The sequence below is a fragment of the Protopterus annectens genome, chromosome 10.part0, assembly GCF_019279795.1.
Source record: "Protopterus annectens isolate FY-2018-M chromosome 10.part0, PAN1.0, whole genome shotgun sequence".
NCBI lineage: Eukaryota > Metazoa > Chordata > Ceratodontiformes > Protopteridae > Protopterus > Protopterus annectens.
The window spans coordinates 368,006,223-368,033,607 of NC_056744.1; the positions used below are offsets into that span (position 1 = coordinate 368,006,223).

The following is a 27,385-nucleotide window of genomic DNA, read 5'->3' on the forward strand; positions in this document are numbered from 1 at the left end:
ACAACAAACGGAAAGAAATCCCAACTGGAACCCTCTCAAAAGATTACATTCCTGGGTGCAAGCTTGAATACAACTGCCCAGATGGCTTACCTTATGCCAGACAAACAAAGGCAACTGACTATTTACTTCAAACAGATGGCAACAAAAACCCAGTTGTCTGCAAGACAAATTCTGCAGGCTTTGCGGTTCATGCACCCTGCATTCTACTAATTCCATATGCAAGACTGCATATGAGGAAACTACAATGGTACTTAAAAGGTTTATGGAGTTAACATTGTCACAGTCTGGAAACAATGATTCCTCTCCTTCCCTGCCTACAACAGGAGTTTCTTTGGTGGGCAGAGACATGTCACCAGAACATGGGACGGTCTTTCACTCTACCCCCTGCCAACCAAACCCTAACTACAGATGCATCAGACTATGCTTGGTGGGCCCACCTGGTGGGGAGATGCATTCAGGGCATATGGAGCCCAAAACAAATGCATCCGCATATTAACCAGAAAGAGATGTTAGCTGTTCAGAATGCCCTGACAGCCTTCAAGGACTTACTTCATCCAGGACAACTACTGATAAAGACAGACAACACCACGGTTATGTGGTGCATAAGCAGAGGGGCACAAATTCCTACTCCCTTTGCAGACTAGCCATGGCATTGTGGGACACGGCCTTGACTTACCAAGTACATCTTCAAACTCAATTCCTGCCAGGCAAACAAAATACTCTGGCAGAAATCTTATGGACCCTCATAAGTGGAAACTGGATCCACAAGTCTTCAACATGATAACAGAGAAATGGGGGAGCCCGGACATAGATCTATTTGCCTCTCCCCAGAACTATCAACTGGACAAATTCTGCACAGGTTCTTATCACAGACAAGCATGGAAAGTGGATGCCCTATCCTTCAGTTGGGAAAACCTATCAGTCTACGCCTTTCCTCCTCTGCCTCTTCTTCCCAAGGTCCTACTAGAGGTCAGACAGGAAAAAACAAAAATGATCCTAATTGCCTCGGACTGGCCTCGCCAGCGCTGGTACCTAATTCTAAGGAATATGTCTCAACTCCCTCCTTGGTACTTGCCTCAAATACCTCATCTACTGTCTCAGCAGAACAATCAAATTCTGCACAATCAGCTCCAAACTCTGAACAAGGCAGCATGGCTGATCATGTAATTATTCAAACAACACCTCTCAGTAAATCTATGATGGATGTAATTTTGGAAGCCAGAAAGCCTAGTACTAGAAAATCTTATGCTGATAAATGGAAGAGATTCTGTGCTTGGAACCAAGCACAAGGGGCTGACACAGCAAAGCCAAATATTCGTCAGATTTTACAATACTTGACTGAGATGCTTGACAAGGGTCTATCTTTTTCATCAATAAAAATCCATGCCTCTGCCATCTCGGCTCATTACAACACAGAGCCTCTCATCTTTTCTCATAATCTGCTAAAACAGTGTCTTAGAGGGGCCAAAAATTTAAGGCCTCCCATAAGATCGCCAACTCCTGCATGGGACCTCAATTTTGTGCTGGAAATCTCACTCTGCCTACATTTGAACCAGCAGCTACTGCAGATATAAAGTTTTTATCTTGGAAAACAGCTTTCCTTCTGGCAATCACTTCAGCAAGAAGGGTTTCAGCATTTATACAGATTGAGCTCTACAGTTCCCTACAAAATGGTGTCTACAGGACTGCAGTCAGTTTCTCTCATCATTTATACAGAGTAGGTTGCGCACACAAAAAGCATTTATTAACCTTTCACTTACACTGCTGTGTAATTAAGCAGGTCACCATATTGGTCAGCCATAGGGCTCTTTTTTTCTACTTGAGTGGTTGCCTCCTTCCCCTGTAACGTAAGTAAATTGACTCTTACATTAAGAGCTATAATACTCACCTTATAGCTTTAGGACACCTTAGGAAACCTTGTAAACTGCAATAGCCCCGCTACGTTCGCCCTCTCTTCACTCCCCTCCCTGCCCCCAGTACCTCTAAATTTATAGTACTATAGCCACTCCCCCACTTTCTAGATCCTTTCTGCTTTCATTTGGGATAATTCCATCCGCCCCCATTCTTCTACCTACATTTTAATAGCACCTATTAGCTTACATCTGGCATTCTCCCATCCCCCTTCCAGTACCTTTACTTCACCACTCTATCTTCTGGTGTTGCATCACCAGGTAAAACAGTTCCTTCACTCACTAGCTGAATTACATATAATGATATACTCCTCTTTACTAACCCTCTTGTTTGCACCATACCTCCGTACCTTGTATGAAAACCAGTTTCTCATGGGATTTCAGGTCCCAAAAGGCCATACTATCACCCCAGCTGTAAATCCTTCCACCTTCAACCATACTTACAGTACCAGATCCTATCCAACATCTTGTTCAGTCTATCAACATCTCAATCCCAGGCACATTAGCTCTAGATCCAAACACTACCACAAGCTAATAAACAAATTCCTGAAGTTCATCACCAAGTATAGACTCAACCTAATACTTGGTGGTGATATTCACCCCAACCCTGGCCCACTCACTTCAGATACACATACCCCCTCTACTTGTAATCTAAGCTACAAACCTACAATTAATAGGCCAACTAACTCTCTCCTAGTCTGTCATCTCAATATTAGAAGCATTAATAACAAGGTACATGAATTGCATGCACTTCTGGATGTCCACTCCCCTGAGATTCTCTGTTTATCTGAAACCTGGTTAAAACCTAACACTAAAGACAATGAAGTGTTACCACCTGGGTACAACATACACAGGCTGGATCGTGCTTCGAGGAAGGGGGTGTGGTAGCTGTACTCTATAAATCTGAGTTGAATGTCACCATAGATGTAATACAGCCACCTCAGATTAATAACTCAGAGATTCTTGCCACCAAATTGCAACTTAATAAAAATAAATGCATTAATATCATCTGTATGTACATTCCCCCAGGTAACAATATATCTACATTTGAAGATATCCTGCACTGGCTATCATGTCACTACCCCCAAGAAACCCTACTACTTGGAGACTTTAACATAGACTGGGGCACCTGTTCCTCAGAATCCCCAACCACCCATATTAACCTGCATGCATTTACACATATTATGTCTACCCCTACCAGGATAGGTAAACCCAACCAAAAAGAAAGTATACTTGACTGGGTACTCATAAATAGTCACCCCCAACTGCACACTTCTGGTACACTCCTTGATGGCCTAAGCGATCACCTTCTCACATATGTAATTAAGAACAAAACCATTAATTCCCAACAACCCTTGCTCAGAAAGGTTAGAAACAATAAAAACTTTGACCCTGCCAAATTGCAATAAAAACTAAACTCATGTAATTTGTCTATTCTAAACCACCTCCCCTTAGTGGAAGCAGTAGCATACTTTAACAACAAATTCCTTGAGATCCTTGATTTGCATGCACCTGTTTGTTCAAAGAGAACCAAGGCAAAAACTGCGCCATGGCTTTCTAAAGAGTCTAAACTCAAAATTATCCTTAGAAACAAAGCATGGGCTTTACAGCATTCTTCTAAAGACCCTCAAGATCACATTAAATACAGGCAATCCAGGAACGAAACCAAAAAAATCAGTTTTACAAGACAAAAAACAATACTACTGTAATTTACAGACAGTAAATCAAAATAACCCTCAGAAGTTTTGGGCAGGTTTAAATAATCTACTACATCCTGGACAAACTTCAACCCTAATCCCTGATGCTACTATTGATAAAACCCCTGAAGATGTTTCTGATAGTTTTAACCAAGTCTTTACTGAGACAGTTCAAGCCCTAGCTAGCCAACTACCTCCTAGCTCCCCTGGTCCCGAAAGTAGCACCCCTAGAAACCTACTCGCGTTCAGCTTCCAACCAGTTGCCACTTCACTTATCCGTACCTTGATCAAAAAATTAAAGCCCACTACACTTTCTGCTGATCAACTCCCTGTCAAGTACCTACAAAAATCAGCTGATGCTATTGCTTACCCCGTCTCAATACTAATCAATCGAACCATAGTAGAAACTAAAATTCCCACCATCTGGAAAATATCCTATGTAATCCCACTTCACAAAGGAGGCAGCTCTACTGAATTCTCCAATTATAGGCCAATAGCTATACTCTCTCCACTTGCAAAGATTATGGAAAAATGTATTCACAGACAACTCATGCAGAATCACCTTATGGCAGACAATCAGCATGGCTTCCGTCCTCATCACAGCACTACTTCAGCCCTCCTAGCCTTTACCAACACCATAAACCATAATTGCAACAATAATTATATATCCTCAGCCCTCTTCTTGGATCTTTCCAAGGCATTCGATATGGTTGATCACCAACTTTTAATCCACACCCTGCAAACATTCTCTCTAGATACTGAAGCCCTTCAATGGTTTCAATCCTACCTGAATGGTCGACAGCAGGCTGTCCTCTGGCAGAACAAACTCTCTAACCTTCTACCTAACACCCTTGGAGTACCACAAGGCTCTATACTAGGGCCCTTGCTGTTCTCCATCTTCATTAACGACCTTTATACTGTCATCCCAAAAGTCAGCTGTATCCAATATGCTGATGACTCTAATCTGATTTGCTCAGCCACATCTCCAGTAGAGTTATGGTCACCTACCCAGACCACCTTTAATACAATAGAAAACTGGCTTTCTGAACATCGTCTGATCCTAAATCCCAAAAAAAACTAAAATGCTGTTATTTTCACCAACACATAGGTCTACTGCTTTCACCTTTACCATAAAATCAAATGATGGCACAATAATCTCCCCTGACCCCTCTACAAAACTAGTAGGTGTCATCATAGACAATAATCTAAAATTTGACCTACACATTAACCAAACTATCAAAACCATCAATAAAAAATAGGGTCACTTTACGGAATAAAAGCCTTCCTAACCCCTCCAGCTAAAATTGCCATAGCTCGCTCTCACCTTCTTTCAACCCTTCTGTATGCATCCCCTCTACTCTCAAATTTAAACAAGACTGTCCTTAAACTCTCAATTTGTTACAACCACATTGCCAGGTTTGCCTCTAGGGGCTGCCTTTTAGGACACATCATTGCATCAATCTAAATCAGCTTGGGTGGCTTGAACTACCCAGCCTAATCCAGTATAACCAACTGATTATGGCCTATAAAATCCTCTATAATCCGGACAATACTCCTGCACTTAAAAATGTTATCACCCCCTATAACAATCCTAGACCGCTTCGATCCTCTAACAAACTACTAATTAAGACTAGCAAAATTAATAACACAGCCGGTGATTCTCTCTTTGCAAACTCTGTAAGTAGATCCTGGAACTCTCTTCCAGCTGATATTACCTTACTTTCCACCTTAGGTCAATTTAAAACTAGACTCAGACAACATTTGTCATTTAACTGGTTATGTCAGTGTATCAAGCCTGGCTAACTATCTGTTAACCAGTTTACTGTGTAATTTAATTTAATCCTGACTTGCGCTCAGGATTAACTGTAACCTGTGGAAGTTGTTTAACTTGCTTACTTATGTAATCTCTGTAAATAGTCTGTTTGTAATATGTAATGCTGGTATTATGTAATGCTGTATCTGCTTACCCTTGGAGCTTTTCTACCTGGGCCACCGCTGAAAATGGACATGCATCCAGTCAGACTATCCCGGTCAACAAATGTAAAATAAAATAAATAAATAAAAATAAACTACAGGCCCTCATGGCTGTGGAGCCTTTTATGATATTTTACCCAGACAGGGTGTCCCTCAGGACCAATCCTTCCTTTATGCCAAAGGTGGCATCCAGTGTGGCTCTTAACCAAGCCATTCACCTGCCAACTTTTTACCCAAATCCGCAGAACAAGGGGGAGCAGATTCTGCATTCCTTGGACGTACACAGACAACTAAGATTCTACTTAAACAGGACCAAATATCTAAGAAAGTCTGAGCAGTGACTGGTGGCATTTGCTGCAGGATCAGAGGGAAAGGCTATTTCAAAGCAGACTATTTCAAAGTGGATAAGCCACTGCATTCGTTTCTGCTATTTGCATCATGGTAAACCGGTGCCCAAGGGAATCGGGTCACATTCCACCAGGGCTGCATCTACCTCAGCAGCTTTTCTCAGAAGGGTACCAACCAAAGACATTCTAGAAGCTGCTACTTGGAGCTCTGTTCATACTTTTACAAAGCATTATCATTTGTCTCTCTTCTAGAAGTCCAGGGCAGGCTTTGCCACTGCAGTTCTGCAGGGCCGTATAGCCGCTCCTAATGCTATTTAGTTCCAACCTCCCATCCATAGCTTTGGGATTCTACCCAAATGTAATGACTGCAACAGTGAAACATGAAGAACATAGTACAGTTGTGTACACTTAGCATAAATGTAGATGTTCGAGTGTATTCACTGTTGCAGTCCGGGTTACCCACCCGCCATCCCCCTTTATTCTGGAGCTTCTCTTTCCTTCACTATATTCTATGGCCTTTGTGGTGTATTTGCTGAAGGTAAAGCCTATGTTGTTACAATTGCAAGTGTGTGTATGTATGTGTATATATATATATATATATATATATATATATATATATATATATATATATATAGTTTTATATATATATATATATATATAGTTTTATATATATTTATATATATTTTTGCTCCCCATTTGGGGGGCACCTGACATCTGGGGCAAGAAAAACTAAAGAAAATGGCGTCGGCTGCCTGTTTTATACCCCTGACGACCTGACGTCATGGAAGAAGAGACAGCAACCAATGCAGGACCCAAGACTTTGATATTCAGGCCAACTGAGGGCAACCTGTCAGCAGATTACCCAAATGGAATGACTGCAACAGTGAATACACTCAAACATCTACATTTATGGTAAGTGTAGCTAGTATCTGTAACTAATAGTTGTATCTAGTTTAGTCCTTATATTAAGTTTTCTTTCCGTAATAGAATACATAATATAAAATCCTAGGCTTGTAATATGTTATAAAGATTGTAATACACCATTTCTAATGCAAATGTCTTAGTCTTGTTCATCTATTCTTAGATAAATATTTTTTCCCTACTGAAATATAAAATATATAATCTTAGGCGTGTAATATTTTTTAAAACTTCTTATGTACGAAATTCTACTGGTAATGTATTTGTCTTGACCTTTTATTATGTTGTAATTTGTGGAGCTTTTCTCCCCTGGCCTCCACTGAAAATGGACATATATCCAGCTGGACTAGCCTGGTCAACAAATGTAAAATATATAAAATAGTGTACACAACTGTACTTTGTCTGGTCCCATGGATGCTGTGTTTGGCTTTGGAGAGTGTGTTTTTTATCTGTGCAGCTGTAATTACAGGAACTTTGCATTCTTGTATAGAGATGGGCTCTTCAGGGGGTGAGAGGGGGATAAAGTGATGATGCTAGATATTCTACTGTCAAAAGTCCAGCTGGCTGCTGTATCCATTTTTCATGTGGGCTTTGATTCCTTCTCACTTTGTAAAGTTTTTCTCTGGGGCACCTTCCTGCTCTGACCACCAGTGAAAGATCCTACTCCCCTGTGGGATTTAACTATGATCTTGTAAGCTTTGGTCCATCCCACTTTCTAACCCTCAGGAATAGTGTATTTGAAATTTCTCTCCTGGAAGACTCTGTTTTTAGTAGTTATTACTTCGACCAGAAGAATGTCTGAACTTCAAGTCCTTTTGGCAAAATTTCCATATTTGATTTTCTGCAAGGACAAAGTGACCCTGCGTGTACTAACCCTTCTTTTTTACCCAAGGTGGCTAAGGAGAGTAACAGTAATCAGTCCATCAATCTTCCAGTCTTTTTCCCCAATTATCAAAATAAAGAGGAATCCATTTTGCATTTACTTGATGTACATAGACAGCTTTGTTTTTGTATACATCAGACTTCCTGAAGGGTTTGGTTCTATCAGTTTGTCTCATTTTTGAACACAGAGAGAGTTAGACCAGTTACCAAAGTTACGTTCTCCAGGTGGTTGAAAGACTGCATTAGGGTATTATAATGCTTGTTAGCTGTTATGCTTTTTTTGGCAAATTTGATCTGATCTGAGTTATTTTGGAGGAAAAGTGGGGCATTATGGGTAGGGAGGAGGAGCTCAAGTCAGGAGTCTAGAGCTGGAAAGAAAGTGTCTGGTCTGTTCTGAGGATTGGAACCATAATCCACAGGTTAATGGAAATAAAGATGGACAACACAGTCAGAGTCCCATGTGATTGAAATGAGTTGCTGCTCCTTCCCCGAGTGTTTGTCCTGTAAGGTCATTGGGTGAAGGGATGCTGTCCCCCTGACAAAACCAGGCTTAAAACATCTCTTCATTTGCCTATCTTACCTCGGTTCTGTGGAAACAACCATCTTCATTGTTTAGGGCAAGTGAGATTTAGGCTTTGTTTTTCAGGTCCTTTGGCGATCATCTCTTAAGGAAGTCATATCTAACTCTCAAGATGAATTTGCATGTTATTTTATGAACTGATTTTTATCTCCAGCAACTGAGAGTCCATTCTGCTGCTTAAATATTTATGTGTTTCTGATATACATGTTTTGTTACGTTTCATATGGTAGTGTTTCATTCATCATGTGCAGATTTTGCTTCACAAATTGTCAGCTGTTTAAATGGCCGTATTGTGCTATACTTGTGGATTACTGACTAGCATAATTTGTAGTCATTTCACTTTGGCCTTGGTTGTGCGACTGTGAAGTTAACATGTAGGAGGTTTGGGGGCAGAGCCCATCTGTAGAACATAATTGCTGTACTTATGTTGATTGTGGAGTTGGGTGCACTTTTTAAAATGTAGTATAATGTTAATTTATGTTCTTCAAGTTTGATTGTAATATTAACTGCATGGTTTACATTTGCTATCGGTGTAGCATGATGGTTTGTGCCCCAATGTTTGGCAGCATGCAGTGGAGTACGACAAAATTTTTTGGTTCAATTAAAAGTATCTGTGATGTGTTCTGATAAAATCTTGTCTATGTATATTTTATCATAGGTTCATAGGTAGGTACTAGGCTATCTGTCAGAGGGCATTTATAAGCCTAGCCAGTGTGTGTCTGCTTTCGCCGCCCCATTGATTAATTAACTGATCCTCTGTCAAGCAGAGCCAATGAAGTGATCCCAGGGGTGTATTTTCTGTTATCCATCCGCTTGTCAAGGTTTCTCTTGAAGAGTGTTAGTGAGGGGCTTTGCCTGATATAATTTGGAATTTTGTTCCAAAGCATGGGGAGTCTCTGTGACAGGAATCTATCCCTCCAGCATGTTCTATTTATTGTTGTTGTGAGGTTTAGCTCACTAGAGCGCATGGCTCGCAGTGACTTGAATTTCTTTAGGTGGAGCATGTCCATCAATTCTGAGCTGGACATGGCTTTGTAAGTCAGGCAGAGATCACCTCTGAGTAAGCGATATGCCACGGAGTACAGCCGGAGTTTTTTCAGTCGGGCTGCATAGGACATATGTTTGAGGCCAGTAATCCTCTTGGTGAGGTACTTTTGTGGTCTTTCCAGCTGTTGGAAGTGTCTTGTGAGGTACATCCAAAATGGGGCATTGTACTCTGATGGGTCTAATGAGTGATAAGTAGAGGGGCACTATAACCCCTTTATTTCTAGATGCGAACCCTTTAGTAATTAGATGGGCCACATAGAAGGATTTCCTAACTACTTTGGCAATATGATTGTCAAAGGAGAGATTACTATCTACCTGGGTCCCCAGATCTCTTATTACCTCTTCTGTATTAAGGGGGCTGCCACCTATGTGGTAATTCGTGGGTGTTTTGTTTTTCCCAAACAGGATGACTATACATTTTTTGGCATTTAGCTTGAGGCCATGACTTTGACACCAGGTGTCCGTCTCAGTAAGGCCCTTTTGGAGAATGTCTGTGTCAGCCGGAGAGTCAATTGTGGCTCCCAGTTTGCAGTCATCGGTGAACTTGGTTAGCCACAGTCCTCCTGTGTTTGCCTGTACTTCTGAGAAGTATATGCCGAACAGTAGGGTTCCCAGGACCGAGCCTTGCAAGACACCACGTATGACTGGTTTAGAGTTGGACCTGGAGCCTGCTATTTGTATCGTGTGAGTTGTGTCTGTAAGTCAGTTGGCAACCTATCTCCTGACGTAGGGGCTTATGTTCAGGCTGGTGAGTTTTTCTGTAATACCCGAGTGGGGAATGGTGTTGAAAGCCTTGGCAAAGTCAAGGTAGGCTGTGTGAACCATTTTTCCCTAGACTATGGCCTTGGTGACTGTCTCGAAGACGTCAACCAGGTTTAGTAGGCATGATCTGCCCTTAACAAAGCCAAACTGGGTCAGGTCAAGTGTTCGGAGGTTCCCAATGTCTTTGTTAATGAGTTCCCTGATGATGCGCTCCATAGCCTTGAAGACCAGGCTAGTCAGGCTTATGGGGCGATAGTTACCAGGGTCAGTTCTGGCCCCTCATTTGTGGAGAGGAATAACTGTTGCTGTGCACCATTCTATGGGCACATAGCCTGTGGAGAGGCTGAGGTTGAACAGCGTGTTTAGGTGGGGGGTTAGTTCGTTCTGTAGTTCATGCAAGACGCTGCCTGGGACACCATCTGGTCCCATTGATGCTGTGTTTTTGGCTTTTGAAAAGGCTGTTTTCACCTGTGCGTCTGTGATTTTTGGGATACTACACTTTTCCGGTATTGTTGTGGACCCTTTTGGAGGTAAGAGGGGGTGAAGTTTGCACTGAATCTGCCAGGATGTTAGCAATATCAGTAAGTTCAGTATATTTTGTGCTATTTTGCACTAGTTCAGAGCATATCTGCGAGTTGCCACTTACATTCTTAACATAGCTAAAGAAGGCTTTGTGGTTATCTTTCGAATCCTTGGCTATTTTTCTTTCAAAGTTAGCCTTGGATGATTTCATGAGGGACCTTAGTTTCTTACTGATACTGATCAGGCATTTCTTTCCTTCTTGTGATTTGCTTTTTTTCTGATCTAGTTTCCTCCTTCTATTGTATAGCCTGTTTATTGTAGGGGTCCACCAAACTGGTTTCCTTCTCTTAGAGGAGTGAGTCTTTGTTTTGCTAGGGATGGCACAATCCATGCATCCTTGTAGGTGCTTATAGAGTGCATTTGTAAAGGTTTCTGCATCTTGGGCAGCATTATCCTTTAGCGTGGGGGCTGTGAAACGTACCGCCTCTGTCTTAAGTAAGATTAAGTTTGCTTTAGAAAAGTTTTTTACTGTGGTTTCCTTAGTTGGGGGTGGTGGTGGGGTGTGGACATCCAGAGTGATTAGTTTATGGTTTGATCTAACCAGTGATGACCTCCGATGTGGAACACCTGTTGTCCATGTTGGTGATGACAAGGTCCAATATGTTTTCACCTCTGGTAGGGGAGTTTACTAGCTGATCCAGGGTGTTTGAGTTGATGAATTCCAGGAAGTGCTGGGCCTGTGAGTTTATACTCTAGTAGTTTTCCCAGTTAATGATAGGATAATTGAAATCACCCAATATCAGGGTGTTTGGCAGGACCTTTATGTTTTCCAGTGTCTCCAGAAAGGTGGAGTGGTGGTCCTGGGTCATGGAGGGTGATTTGTAGCAGGCCACAATTTCCATTGCAGATTTGCCCGATGTTAGTTGCACATGGATGATCTCAGAGGTATCATGCTGCGCCACTAACCTGGAGGTGTAGGTATCCTTGATGAATATGGATACACCCCCTCCTTTTGTGTTTCAGTCCGTGTTCTGTGGCCGAAACATGTGGTATGGGTTATAGCCTGGTAGTGCTGGGGTGCTGTCTGGAGCCTTGAACCAGGTTTCAGTTACTGCACAGATGTCAACGTTCTCCATACTGAGGAGTGCTTCAAGCACATGCATTTTGAGATTTAAACTCCTGACGCTGAGTAGCATAACCCTCAGTTTTTTGTTAATTGTGCTGTTTACGGAGGTGGGTTTGACTTTTGAGCCTTGCCTAAAAAAGGCACTATGAGGGCAGCAAGAGCTTTGGCCAGTATTTGAAAGCCTAGGGGGTGACAGGTGCAAGCCTTCTCTTGTGAAGCAACGCAGCTTGTGGAGCATGTCGTCCCAGGCTGACAGACACTGGATCCCCTTTGAATGACACCAGAAGCTTACCCAATTGTTGAAATTGATAATTTTTTCTTTATACTGAAGTATCGTTCTTGGTGAGGGCAGGATGCTACTCTGGGTCAGGGTTATAACAGCTTGGGCTACATGATCAGAGAGCTCTTCCATGTCTTTTTTCATGTAGTCCAGGGAGGTACATCTCAGGTCATTCACACCAACATGAACAATGACAGAGTCATATTTGTACCTGTTCTGGAGTGACCTGAGTGTTTGTGTTATGTAGCAGATTCTGGCTCCCGACAGGCAGCTAACATTAACCTTCTGCTTGTCCAGCCTAGTGAGTGGGACGTCAGTGTGCCTGACTATAGAGTCACCTATTATTAGCGTGTTAGGTATGTTATTTCGCCTTAAGGGCTGTGATTGTGCGGCACACTGATTTTGTGTTTTATGTGTTGTCTGGTTTGTGACGGGAGGTGCAGGTTGTTTGGGTGTCTGCTTTGGAGGTCTCTGATGCTTTTGCAGGTTTTTATTTAGAGACTCAGAATATGATTTTGTGTATTTATGTGTATTTTTTGCCAGTACTGTTTTATTAGGTCTGTGTGTGGCTGGAGGTGTGGTGCTAGTGTTAACCTCCTCTTGACTGTCTGTTCCAGTCTTTGGTGGAGACAGCTTAGCTTCCAGTTTGGCTGTATAATTGCATCTCTTGCATATGTTAGTGTTTTGTGATAGGAGGAGAGGGATGTCTGTGTACATGAGGCAGCTGTACCATTGCCTCAGGATACCCAGATTCACCAGCTGGACTTAAGAGTGCACCTGAAGTTGCCCTTTGGTCATGCCTGAATAGCAGGGTGAGCTGCTTAGTCGCTTGGTTGGTGAGGGGTAAATAAAGAGCCTTGCCCTGCTGGGCAATCAGTGTCAGGATATATTAGTGCTTGCTATTAGGTCTGAGCAAGTGCTGGGCTGTAAGATGCTTTTTTTGTGCTTAGGTTGAGAGTTAGACTAGTTTCAAAGGAAAACTGAAGAGGAGACTTAGTGGAGCCAGGCATAATTTAACCGTAGCTAACCGGCACTGCCCGGTGCACCGCAAATACGTGCAAACATATTTTTTTATAGTAGGGAAATGAAAGATAGAAATTAGTCCAAAATGGCCAATAAACCACTAACTTCTGGGATGGAGCCACTCCTCTAGGGACAGATAGGTTGCTCAATGCTCCCCTCTCTCACAGGTGAACAGATAAACTTCCTTCTATCCAAGTAAGGTATGGGCAACTCAGAAACTAGTATCACAGCCCTGAATTCAGCAGTAGTCTGAAAACTGGACTATACTAGCTTATAACCACAAAAAGGATGGCAGTGAAGTTTGAACTATGTAACAATCCGCAAATCACTCAGAGAAGCCAATTGAGAGCCCAGGTCACATGAAGAAATGTATTCAGACAAAATAATGCACAAATTAACTCTGCTTATACAACTTGGCGTTTTCGTCAAAAACTTCATCAGGTACTAATAACTAACAGAACTATACTAGCTTAGAAAAGCAGGAAACAAGGAATTTTCTTTTTTGTTTTTTTGTTTTTTTTTTGAAAAGATAAGGCAAAAACAGTAAAAAAAAAAATACATTTAAAACCGCTTTAAATTGCTACAAACGATGGTGTTTGTTTTGAACTGTACCATGGTTTGCCTCTTAATTTAGTAAACATAAAGTCACAATTTTTTTCTTTAAAGGCAGTACTATTTTGTATTACACTCCAGGGTGGCATTTTAGTACATTCCTACCCCAGTATTGCTTTAGTCCTTAATTTGTATTAGTTTTCTGTTGTTGATGGTAAGTAATATCATTCCTGCTTATCTTATAGTTCCACACTATTTCTGTATTAGTTCCATACTATTATTGTATCCATTCCATACCATTACTGTATCAGTTCTACACCATTACTGTATCAGTTTCATACCATCACAAACTATAGTTGACAAAATAACAAGCTCTTCTTTTTGGTGTATGTTTTACCATAAAGGCTTTTCCTTCTGGTGTTTGCATTTATTATCACCTATTCTTGTAATAAGGGAATGACTTTGAATAGTTGTGTGCTATCTTACCGGTGACCCATTTTGTTAAGTTTTTGGTAGATAGTTAGTAATATCCTTTATTTCTTAGTATTCCTTTGAAATCCAAAAAAAGATGATAGAGAAAAAAGTCTCTGGAGAGAAGGGTGCTTTCCATTCGGCTGTTCCCGTTAGGGGTCGCCACAGTGGATCACCTGTTCCCATTTCTTCCTGTCCTCTGCATCTTGCTCTGTCACACCAACCACCCACATGTCCTTTCTCACCACATCCATAAACCTTATCTTAGGCCTTCCTCTTACCTGGCAGCTTCATCCTTAGCATCCTTTTCCCAATATACCCAGCATCCCTCCTCAGCACTTGTCCAAACCAACGCAATCTCGCCTCTCTGACTTGATATTCAGGCTTATTTTAGGGAACACACAGCATTTAGCACTGATACATAGTTTGCTCTGTGTCAGGACTAGAAGACTGGTCTTGGCTGTTTTGAATGGTCTGAAAGGATATAAGAGAAGTGCAAAGCTGAAGAGATTTTGGGTATGGTAACACCTTCTGCTTGGGTGGGCACCAGGTAATTTGGGAGCCCAGTGTTCTAACCACCATAACTGAAAGGAAGTCATATTAGATATTTTATTACAGTTTGTTAATGCAGGCTGAGTCAGTGTTACATTAAGCCGCATGAATCTTCTGTTGTCTAGTAAGGAAATCAACAAAAGATCTGTTTACGTTGGATGACGTCTGCTCAATGTAATACTAGCATGGATAGTAGGAAGGAATCTGGCTGACTGGCTTCAGGTGGGGGGACATTCATTAAAATTTGTCTGTGCCTTTCATCTGCGTGTAATATGGTTTACATAAAGGGAAATGTAGTATTCAGGGCAAAACAAAAGGGGAAAAAATACTCTGGTGACAGGACTTCAAAGAAGGTGAGGATATGACAATGGCTTTATTCTAGCAGTTAGATGCAAAGATTTTCACAATATGCTGTTAGACATAGACGATGCAGCTGGACTGGGTTTAATTCCCACAGCCGACATTTGCCTGCTGTGAAATTCTGAGCAAGTCACTTAACTAGTTGGGGGGGGGTCTTCACATATAATATAAAGAAACAAAGATGAAAACAGTAAAAGATGGTGATAGGAGGGACAGACAGTTATCAAAGAAAGGCAGCACTGGATCATTCTAATGGCTTATTTAATTTTATTTACATTAACTGTGAGACTGTACTAGAATTGAATCCCTTACTCCAGCAGAGACGTGTATCTTCCTTACTTTTTCTTACATGCTTTGGCAGAGTGGATGACTTGTACAAGGACTTCTTCAGCCTTATCATTCAAAAGCTGCCAGAATACTTAAAAGATAGTTATTCTTCCAGGGATTCTGACAGGCAATCAGAATCCTTAGAGATTAGTTAAAATTTATGGCAAGCTGCAAAAGGATAAGTTGAACTTAGTTTGCAAACACACACAACAAATGTTAGTTGCCATCACTCGCTGTGAGCTTCTTATGTGAGTGTAGTTCCACACTGTCTGAATTCTTGGCCACTCAGTTCCTTTCTCAGCCTGTTTGCTTGCTTCAGGTTATAAATACATTTTTAATTCCTTGTTTATAATATCTTAAGATATGACTGCCGTATTTTGTTAAACTCATTGTCAAAAATAGCTTGTGCTGTAACTAAAAGCAGGTTTGTTTGAGTCAAGGCTACTTGTCTGCTTAGTCAAATAAGTTACTGACCAGACAGCTTGGAGCTCACTGGAGGTGGGGACGGGGAGGTGATGAGGCAGTGGAGTCAGGTTTCCTTGCATAGAGGGGAGGGGGTAGGTGACAAGGTAGTGGGGTTAGGGTTACATTCACAGGGAGGAGGAGGTGACATGGCAGTAGAGTCAGGGTTACCTTCATAACAGGGAGGGGGCGGTGACAAGGCAGTGGGGTCAGAGTTACATTCGTACTGGGGAAAAGAGGTGACAAGGTAGTGGGGTCAGGGTTACATTCATTCTAATATAATTTGGAAGCTAGCTGAGATGCCTGCAGGTTTCCCAACTCTCATGTTGGTTACCTCACTGAATCGGTATACAGACTGGAGAGTGGGGTTGTGGTGCCCATCCATAAGGTGGACTCAAAGAATAAATAAAAGCTGCAGTAATGCTTACTTTGTTTGTATAATACTTTATAGAGGCATCATTGCAGGCTGGGGACAAGTTTTAGATGATAGTGGATTCCAAGGTCAGAAGCTCCGTTGGAAAACTGCAGGGTAATTCTCTTTGGACTCGCAGTGACTGCAAGTATAAAGCACATATTTTAGTAGTCTATAGAGGAAAAGGACCTAAAATGGCACTTATGTCCTGTAATATGCCGCAGGCATAAGGAAGTGACAATCTCCTGGACATCAGAATGTAATTCTTCTGCTGTGCAGGTCATTGGCTGAGATGCAGCAAATTTGTATGACTTTGTGTTGGACACTGATTTATTTTCTGCTTTACAGCTGTTACACAGCCCTTTCCCTTAAGGTGCATTGATTCCATTGCATTGAATATATATTTATTGCACAGAGACATGTCTGTAGATGGCAACATCACCGGTCTGAAAACATATCATATTTTAGTGGCAATGGTATATATAAAAATTACATGGGAAATAGATTGCAGGAGTTGTAAACACCTTTTTTATTTGGAACAAGTTGTCTTGCCATGCGTGCTCTTAACTACATTGGCTTTTGGAGAATTTACAAGAGCAAGAAAAGCATGCAGCAGATGATGGGTTTAAATGCAGCTAAAGAAATGGGGTGTTTGTTTATTGATAGGGGCTTCCCAGTATTTCTAGTGAGAACAACTTTTTGGATACTAGTCAGAAAAAAAATGGGCATTATTGGATTCAGCTGAAACAAATAATTGTGGTTCACAGAAGAAAAATATTTATTACTGAATATACTGTGTTTACAAATGTCATGATAAGACTCCAGTCATTTTATAATATAATCTTATGATTTAAATAAACTGAACCTTATAATCTTGTGTAAGAGAAGAAACATTTGGATATGGTGGTACACAATTAGATTTCAAAACACTGTCGTAGACATGCAGAAAACAGTGGAGTCATATGGAAATTTTCCCTGTTGCTCAGAAAAATATATGCATATTTATAAAAAGGCAAAGTCAGTAGTTTGGAAGAATGAAACTTGAATATAAAGGATTACATTCTTGCCACACAAAAGAATATTATATGACTTGCTGTTTATGTGGTTTGTTGTACAAGACAGATAAAAAGGAAACTAAAAGTAAGACTTCTGTGGTATATTAATTATATTAAAAATGAAAGGTATAAGAATAGAGTAGAAAAACATATTGTGAATAAACATCAATGGGGCCTGAGAGTAATACAAATGTGTGCTACTACCGGTTTAGTTGTGGAAAATAGCAAAGAAACAGAAAATGTTTTACTAAGGATGTAGGCTAAACTGATTTTAAAATTCCAGACCGTATATCCTTTGGGTTTTGAAAATGAATTCAATTACAAAGTGTTGATTGGTTAATTACTTAATGTTTTTAATGGTGTGGGTGAGTAACAGTATATATTTTTATTCTTTTTTCAATCTGAGTCCCTGAAGGCCTCGTGGTACCAAAGTGCTAGGCCATTATAAAAGTGCTAGACCATAATAAAAGTTTACAGTGTGCCAGTAGTTTGTGGTTTATTTTTAATTATTATTTTTTTACTTTCTTGAATGGCGAAATGTATAAAAGTACTTTGTGCATTTATTTTGGCAGTTCTAACTATAATCAACTGTACTGTTTCTAACTGTAAATTTCCTGTACCTGCTTTGGATTGCTCTCATCTTCCCTTCTGATATGTTTAGGAATAAATGTTTTGTTTCTGCTTGCTGTGGTACTTTTTGTACTGGGCTGACCAGTTTATTTCACTGCAAGCAAAATTTACTGAAATGGAGCAAAGGGCTTCAGCAACCTCAAATGTAATGAAACAAGTGTTATATCTACTGTTGTACTTGTACAAGTTAATGGTTCTGTGGTGTTCTGGTGCATAAGGCAGCCAGCAATAGAGAAGAGTGTTGGTCAATTGTACCCTTGAAGTGTGCCCACAGCATGGTGGCGAAAGTTTCCCAATAGTCAGATCAATGGCCAGTTGGTCAAGCCTTTATTGCCAAAATACAGCTTGTAGAAATTAAGTTTCTAGCAACTTGTCCTGAGAAGGGTTGTGGTTATGCAATTTTAGTGGGAGTTTCTTTTCCCCAGTGTTGTGCTACATTGGGGTTATATAAGTCTGGAGAGTGTAGCAGTGCAAACGTGCTTATTTGTTTCTGAAAGCAGGCTCTGCCCATTTGGCCTTTTCTGGTCGACAGAGAAATAATAAATAAGAATGCTAATGCTCTTAATGTGTCGTACTCGAGCAATGCTTTTCCCCTCATTTCACTGTGTTCATTTTCCCCAGTGAAAACAGCAGTAATATGGGAAATCTACTGGGTTTCATGTTATAAAAACAAAGTACTTCAAAAGAAGTACTCCCCAGTGCTGTTACTTCTGCATTGAATTCCACACCGTTCAAAAACTCGCTTAAGTTGCACCTTATGAATTCCTGGCTATGTCCATGTATTACATCATATTCTCCTGTCTTCCCCTACTTCTACCTTCCGTCCCACTTTTACCTGCTGTACACATGCTACAGTCTTCAAATTTCTTCTGCTGATTGCCAATTTGGCATACGTTTTCATGTGAATTAAGTTTGCTAGTAACACACCCAAGGTAGATATGTATTTTCTGTATGATATATTTCTGTATTATAAATTTTTATTATAAATTTTTGCTTTTTTGTTAACTAATGTGGAGCTTTTCTCCCCAGGCCTCCACTGTAAATGGACCTCGTCCAATTGGACTATCCCGATTAACAAATGCGAAATAAAAAAATAAAAATAAAGTAGGCAGATTTGGTGGGGATGGTGGTTTCTATTCCGCAATGTCAGCAAAGCCTACTTCTAAGAAAATTGATTGTCTCAGTAAGAAAACCGATTTAGGTTTCACTTATGTATTAAACAATGCATTTTTTTTAAATTCCTTTATATTCTTATCAAGGAGTAATGTACTTCTTTTTATTTCGTCTTTCCTAGTAACTACCTTGAAGAAGAGGAAATTACTTTGAGGACTGGACAATCAGCAGGTAAGAGGTTGCATGGTTAAACTGATGAGTGTGTGTGTGTGTGTGTGTGTGTGTGTGTGTGTGTGTGTGTGTGTGTGTGTGTGTGTGTGTGTGTGTGTGTGTCTCTATTTTTGTAAAGTTAATTATTTCTGCCCGTAAAGCATATCTCTGCATTGTGTATTTACAGCAATCATACTTTACTGCTAGATAGGGGTCCAGAGAAGTAAATATTGTGGGAAGAAATATCCATGGAATTGTTATGGCTAGGCTTGTATAGGCCCTAGGGCTATTAAGCCTAGTACAAACCTATGAACCTATACCATTGATTATGTTTTGGAATCTGGAGTAGTGTCAGAGTTTAACTTTGGTAGAGATCTGTGGAGAAGACCTCCACAAGGCATTAAATGTAAAACTACAATAAAGACAAAACCTACAGTGATTAAGTGTACAAAATGTGCAGAATGAGACATTAATGACTAGAATGAGACATTAATGACTAGAATGAGACATTAATGACTATGGTGGAGTATGGATATACAACAGCCTATTGTAGTGTGCAAGTAACTGAGTACTGCCAGATCAACAGAGTGCTAATGAATATATGTTGTACACAGAATGTGGTACCACAGTGTCTTACAAAACTGATGCAAAGTGTGTGTGTGTTTGTCGCTTATAGTTCAGTATGTCATAAAGTACAGCACCTTATCACATTGCAGAACAGAGCAAAGAAGCATTGCCTATAGTAAATATGCTGTAATTTACAGCATGTTGTATATTAGTACAGGACACGTACATATATAATGACCTACATCTATGTATTGGTTGTGTAATATAGTATGTATGTTCCGTACATGGTGCATATAGTTTAATATTTAATATTGTACATATAATACTGTTGTGGAGCTGAGCCAAGGTCATTTATCAGTTTATTTGCTGCAATGAAGGAGTGTGTAGAATTTTCTTGGTAGGAATTTGGAGAAGCTGTGAAAAGTCTAGTCAATCACACTTTTGAAATGAGAATAGCTTGATAACAAAGTAGTAAAGTCAGAGGTTTGATATCTTCAGCACAGCTCTCAACTGTCCAGATTTTTGCAGAACATTCAGAATTTTGCCTCTTATTTTTGGTCTTTTCATCATAAAAATTGTGTTTTTCTAGCAAATCACTGAGACTTGGAAGTCCCTAAATAATGATATACATTTGGGTTTCTGACTCCAAATCCTTCAGAGAATGCATGCCAACATAAATCCTGTTAGTCTACCAAATTTTCAAGTTTATAAGAGCAATATGTACAACACAACTTTATTTTCGGGCCTTTGTTCCCCCATTATTTTAGGCTTTCCCTAGATTTCTTATGCTAAGAGGTTGAGAGGTATGATCTTGAGTCAGAGAGTCTTAGAGACCACATACGGCGGTGGGAGAAGGTCGCACAGTATAGTAAGAATGTAATAACAGAGGAGGTAACATGGAGGCCTTTAGTTGCAGCTGTTATATTTTGGGGAGTATGACATTAGATTTTTGGGGATGCAACATTATGTTTTGGGAATGTGACTGTAAAATGATGGAGCAACTACAGACCCACTGCATCCAGATTTCTGGACTTTTAAAAAATTGGGAGCGGAGTCTTGGGTGAAAAGCTCCAGAAGGTAGTTCTAAATCATGGGCAAATGCTGACAGATGATGTCATTACCATGTCTGTTTCTACTTTTTTGCTGCTTGACGTTGATTGGCCTCCTTTTCATAGTAAGTCTGTGACCTGCCAATGAGGTGTGTCAGTAGTAGCCGGGCATTCTGCATTGCATAGTGTACCGTGAATAAAACTGAGATGGGCGAGTTTTACTTTTTTTCCTTAATTGCAGCCAAATGAAGTGTTTGTGATTAGTTGTAAAGTCTCCATCTTTTTTGTCCCTTAATCTGGCTGCCTTATTACAGAGCAGAGTAGAAGTTCTAGTCCATTTGGTAAGTAAAATAACAAAGAAGAGTCTGCATATTTAGAAGGGCTTTGCTAAAAGTTGTGTAAGTCTACAAAAACCCTACTTAAATGCTGTAGTGTATTTATTGCAGTACTAATTTGATCAACAAATGAGTTGAGTAAAATGGCAGGATATTTTGCAGAGGTGACTTGTTTCTAGTCAGTTTTCCAGACAGTGGGCACATCTCAGTATGTATGAATATTTAACAATGCAGTTTTACTTTTACTTTTGTCAGTGTTTGAAAAATTTGCTGGAGGTAGCAGCCAAGTTTTCAACACAGTTGAATCCAAAATGAATATTTGAGTTAACTGCTGTGATGGAATTTCCAGAAGACATCAGGCTGGAATTAAAAACCTATTGAATAAGCTTTTATTTTCCACATTGCATCTATGTTATGTTAAAAAAATGTTTGCAAGTAATATGTTTCCTGAGGTGTGCATATTACATTTTGCAAGAAAAACGGAATAATTTACCTTACCGCCATTTCTAAGTGGCGAGAGAATCAAGGTGCTTTACTCTGCACCCAGAAAGTCGAAGAGCAGCAAGGAATGCCTTGCATTCTATTACCTGTTGGCTAGCTAGATGGACTCATCTAGTGACCTTCTTCAGGCATAGTTACCCTCCCACAGAGCTAGATGGACTGATCCAGTGACCTTCTTCAGGCATAGCTACCCTCCCACAGATATGTTGCCAGTTACATGAGATGTTTACAGTTCCATTCAGGAAGCTGTTGTAAGCTATCATTTTGTAGTTTCACACAACCGGTGAACTGTTTTGCCCGCATAATGCTCAACCTCTTGGGGCAAGAAATCTGGACAAAGCCTAAAATAATGGGGGATACAAAGGCCCAAAAATAGGGACAGATTTTAAATACTGCTATTATGAACTTAAAAATTTGCCAGAATAACACAATTTGTGCTAGAATGCATTTTCTTAGGGATGTGAAGTCTGGAGCAGAAATGTATGTCATTATTAGATGACTTCAAACCTCAGGGACGTGCCAGAAAACCACAAATTTTATGAGGAACAGACCCAAAATATAAGAGAAAAATCTGGACAGTTAAGAGGTATGTTTGCTTGATCTGGCAGAGAAATACTAGAACTCATAAGAACTTTCCAGACTGAGTTGGTATGAAAATCACCACAAAAGTAAAGTGGCATGCAACACTTCTCATGCTACGATAAACTACAAGTACTACATTTTCACCAAATCTTAACTATCAAATAATTAGTCGTTACATCTCATCTTACCAGGCATAAACAGTACTTTTCAACAAACTATAAGGATGTAGAGAACCACAGTCACCTTGTGAGTTTACACCTGCATTCTTGTAGGTTCATAGGTACTAACTAGGCTATTCATCTGTGAGGATCTTAGAAAGCCCAGCATTATATTTCCATGTAGTTTTTAGCCCTTATGTTGTGCATGAATAACCCAGAGACAGGCAGAACAAAATGGTGTTGGGCTATTCCCTTATTTCCCTTTTGCATAAGGGGCGTAGGTGCTAAGCGATGGGTAAATTTACAGTTTCCCTTCCAGTCATCCAATTTTTCTGACTAGAGTAAGAGAAGATAGCAAGAAGAAAGGCAAAGCTTTGATATTCTCTGCAATCTTTTAGTGAGAAAGTGTGGTTATTCCAGTTGTGCCATGTGTTTGGAAAGGTACATACTGTACGGGGCATTATATTCAATGATCAGACTGTACGGGGCATTATATTCAATGATCAGCCTAATGAGAGGTAAGTACTGTGAAATTATTACATCTCTGGATCTTGATGCTCTAACTTTAGCTGTAAGCCGTTAGATGAAAAAGACCTTCCTTACAATAGTGGATATGTGATGATCAAAGGACAGTTCATTGTTCAAACAGTTTCCAAAATCCCTGACTATGAGATCAATCTTCAGGGGTCTGTTGTCAATTTGATGGTTACAAGGTTGGCCATGCTTCTCAAAGGATACTGTTGTACATTTCTTGGCATTTAGTTTTAGCCCATGGTTTTGACACCAACTATATGTTTTAGAAAGGCCCTCTTGGAGTCCGCTAGGGAGTTTATGATGACATCAAGTTTGCAGTCATCTGCAAACTTGGTCAGCCATAAATCCTTAACATTTGCTTTGACCTCTAAGAAGTGAATAACAAATAGGAGTATCCCACATACTGGACCTTGGGGTAAACCATTACTGACAATTTTCTGAGGTGGTATAAACAATCACCCTAAGTTCCTTGGCCAATTTGTGAGCCAGTTTGCTTTCCAATGAGTTGCATAAGTGTTACACTAAACTGGGATAATTTACTGCTGTTGTCTTAATGTAGTATGGTGTTGAACACCTCTGAGATGTCTAAATATATGATGTATACTGATTTGCCCTCATCCAATGCTTCAGTAGCCTTCTCAAAGAAGTAAACTAGGTTAAATAGGTAGGCTCTCCCCTTAATGAATTTGAACTGCTTTGGGTCAACAGATCCCAGCTATCTGGAATTTTCTAAGTGGTTCTGTCTCATTTGTGAATATCAACATGATTCATATGCGTGTGCTAAAAATGTATTAGAACTGTATGTCATATTGTATAGCCATGTGTGTTGAAGAGATATTTTTATAACTATTGTAACTGTTTAACAGGTGGGACTGAAACACAGGAGATTAAGTGCAAAACTTCAGAATAATGGTTGGGGTTAAGTTACTTTATACTTGGGCCATAAACAAAAGTTCTCTCTGTTTCAGTGCAGTAACAGATGCAATGTCTAGAACTAGAAGTTTTTGTTTGTATTGTCTTTACATGTATAGGAATGTAAATTATTTTATGACTTCCACCATTTTCAAAGATCTAAGGGCAAGATCTAAGGGCTTTGAATTTTTCACAGGGAGATGTTAAATTCTGGCAGTTTCTAGCAATGGAGGTTTTCACCTGGGATAGTCGGATGATAAGAAGTGATGTAGTTTACAAGTATCCCAGCAGTAATATTTGAAATATTAATTTAAGAACTCTCTGAGAGAGACAGGGCATTTTGTATTTTGTCTTTGACCTGATAACATCAGCTGGAAAACCCACTTATGCCTAGGGCACAGTAATGTCTCTTAGATACAGTTAGAAATATAGTGACGTATAGCTTAGATGTTTTCTTTATTTATATCGGACTGTCCTGCAATGTTGTTTTAAATATTTCCTGTGATTTTGAACTCTGAAGCAATATTTATTATTAAATATATTTAAACCTTGTGGCTGGTTTGTCTAGTGATATTTAAGCTCTTAGTGTACTTGCATATCTATTTGGTGACACTGTACAGACCACACCTTATAGCCTTGCTCTTGGTCAAACTACCATTTGGATTAATAGTAACATTATACAGTAAGATTGGACACTCTTTGCTAAGGGCCTTAAAGTAGCTGATAAACAGTGGCTGGTGACAGTGAAAATTACCTTATAGTCTGGGGAGAAGGGGGCATAGTTAGTAAACCTGTGCCAGCCTTTCCTGTGTTTGTGTGTGTGTGATTGTGTGTAAATCAAATCTCAGAGTGTGTGTGTCAGCTACTTGAGCAGGGACATTAAGCACTGGCTGGACAGAGCTGGTGCTGGAGGTCTTGGCTTGGCCACTCAGCTGAGATCTCAACTCTATAGTTGTGCCAATGCCAGTGGGGAGTCTTATTGGGAATCTAGAGAAAGAGGGAGAAACCAGCCCCAGACTGACTGGTGGTCTCTGTGTGCTCTTAAGGGAAATTGCACTTGATGCAGAGGGCTACATCTGGAAGTATTGTGTGTGTATTTGTCATCTTCCCAAGTGTACATCCCCTACCAGTGCTAGTGGTGAGGATTGAGGCTCCTTAATTACCTGGGCCAGTGGTGGGGCATCACAGCTTGCCTATGTCCTTGTTTATTAATTCTGTAGTTATCCTTTCCATAGCCTTGCAGACGAGGCTGGTCAGGCTTATGGGTCTATAATTACCCATGTCCATTGATGCATCACCTCTGTGCAAGGGGGTGACTGTTGCTGTCCCCCATTCATCCAGCATGAAACCGGTTTGGAGTCTGATATGGACTAGCTTTTGTAGGGACAGTGAAAAGTCCTGTTGAAGGCAGACAAGAAAGGAGCCCAGTAATATGTCTGGCCCCAAAGTAGCATTCTTGACCTTGGCTAGTGCCTCAAGGACTTGTTCTTGGCAGATTTGAGGTGGAGGTGTAGATTTGAGCATGTGGTCTGGGAATGCAGTGGGAGAGAGGGGTGAAGTTTAAGCTAAATTTGTCTGTTAGAACATTGGCGATGTCCTCTGGTTCAGAGTATGGATATCACTTACTATTAGCTCTGTCCAATGCTTTGGATTGTTTTCTGATTTTTCAAACATAATTAAAGAAGGTTTTGTGGCTATCCGTAATCCGGGTGACTGTTTTTACTTCATATCTGGCTTTGGTTGATTTAAGTGTCCAGAGTTCCCCTGTTAAGTTTAGAGTTTTAAATATCTTAAGAATTAAATTTATTTTGTGGGCAATGAGTTTTTATAGAGCCAGTTTATATTTGGAGTTCCACCATACAAGTTTATTTTTAAATTTGGCATTATGTTTATTTCAGAGGGGTACCATTCTAATAGTAGAATATTAGCCTTTGCATACTGTCTAACTACTGAGGTTTTGGAGAATGCTTCTGGCTTCAGTCTTGTCATAAAGGTGACTGATTTGTGGTCCAATCTGAAAAGGAGGGAAGTGACAATTGATGGGGAGCAGAGTTGTCCATATTGGTTTGGACCAAGTCCAGAATTTTATCCTCCCCCTTGGGAAACACTTAACTGGTCATAAGAGTCTGTATTGATGAAACCCATAAATTTCTGGGCATATATCTTTGAGGTCCCAGTTTATGGAGGGGTAGTTGAAATCTCCTAGGACAATGACATTTAGCGTAATGCATAGGGACTCTATGGTAATTAGGCAGGGGGTACTGGCTGAGGAGGGTATAGAGGGGGTCTTATAATTAGCTATGATATTAATAAAAGGGCTTTAAGAGTAAGTTGGACTTTGAGGAGTTACAGGTTGCTATCTTGTCTAATGAGATTGGAGGTGAAAGTTTTTTGACTATGGAGACACCGCTGTCCTGTAGTGCTGTGATGTGCCTGAACAGGAAGGCCTTGAAACCGTGTGCTGATTGGATTGACCTCATTGTTGTTTAACTGGATCCCCATAATGATGCAAGTATATAGATGTTTTCTAGAGTTAAGGAGTGATTGTAGGAGTGGAGTTTTTTGTATAGGTTCCTAGTATTAAGCAGCAATACCTTTATGTTATTTGGATTCTGTTTTGTTAAGTTGGAAGCTTTAGAAGGCTGAACAATGCCAAAGCAAACTCTGCCACCAGAAAACGGATGAAACTCGCAGCACACAGGGTCACTCCAAAGATCTTTAATTACTAGATAGCCACACAGATAAAACACAAAAAAACAAACGGTTGTTTAGCGCTTTCATCCCAAACCTAAGCAATTCTCAAACTGTCACTAAAAGTGCTGACGTGGTAATTACTTAGAAGAACCATACACATTTAAAGAGTCATGCACTCTAAGGGTATTAAAATATATATAAATAAGATCACAAATAAATATATATCACAGTAGTAGTATAATATTTAAAATATATAAGTAAAGTGAAAACATTTTTTTACCTAAAATAACTTCTAATTGTAAGAATACTATTCAAGGATACCATATCATTCAGACCAGGCAAATTGTATGCATTTAACTTAATTTGCCACAGTAATTCATAAAGCTCCAGGATATTACAGGCTTCCTATTACATTATTGAAAAATAACGTAATCGAATGCTCAGAACTTTGAAACGGCCGCATTTCGAAGATTGCATTGTGGGATCACAGTACAGTAAATATTGGCATATTTGTCCTTTCCTCACTGTAGTGTGATCTTGGAGATGGAATATATATTTAGTGGGGTGTGTGGGGGGAGCAGTCCCCTACAATAAAAGTTTCAAAATGCGGCCATTTATAAGTTCTGAGCGTTCGATTACGTTATTTTTCGATAACGTAATATGAACCCGATATTCCATGGACCTCCTCTGGGATCTATTACTGTTTTATCTAGCCCTGAAATTAAAAATTTATGACCAAAGTTAGATTCTATATATTTATAAAGAGCATTATTTTTATTTTTCTTAACTGTAGAGTGGGTCTGTACATAAAATCTTTGTTTGAATTTCTTTTAGTTTTCCC

The 27,385-nt window shown here is 40.0% G+C and overlaps 1 protein-coding gene across 2 annotated transcripts in view; it reads left to right on the forward strand.

Annotated features, from left to right (window-relative positions):
- The window catches only part of LOC122813133 (phosphodiesterase 4D interacting protein), a 1,898,306-nt gene that overhangs the window by 251,633 nt on the left and 1,619,288 nt on the right, over window positions 1–27,385 (forward strand). For both annotated transcript variants that reach the window (XM_044085281.1, XM_044085280.1), the window contains exon 2: window positions 19,184–19,233. In XM_044085281.1, coding sequence (XP_043941216.1) covers window positions 19,184–19,233 — 50 coding nt within the window. The remainder of the gene's footprint in view (window positions 1–19,183; window positions 19,234–27,385) is intronic.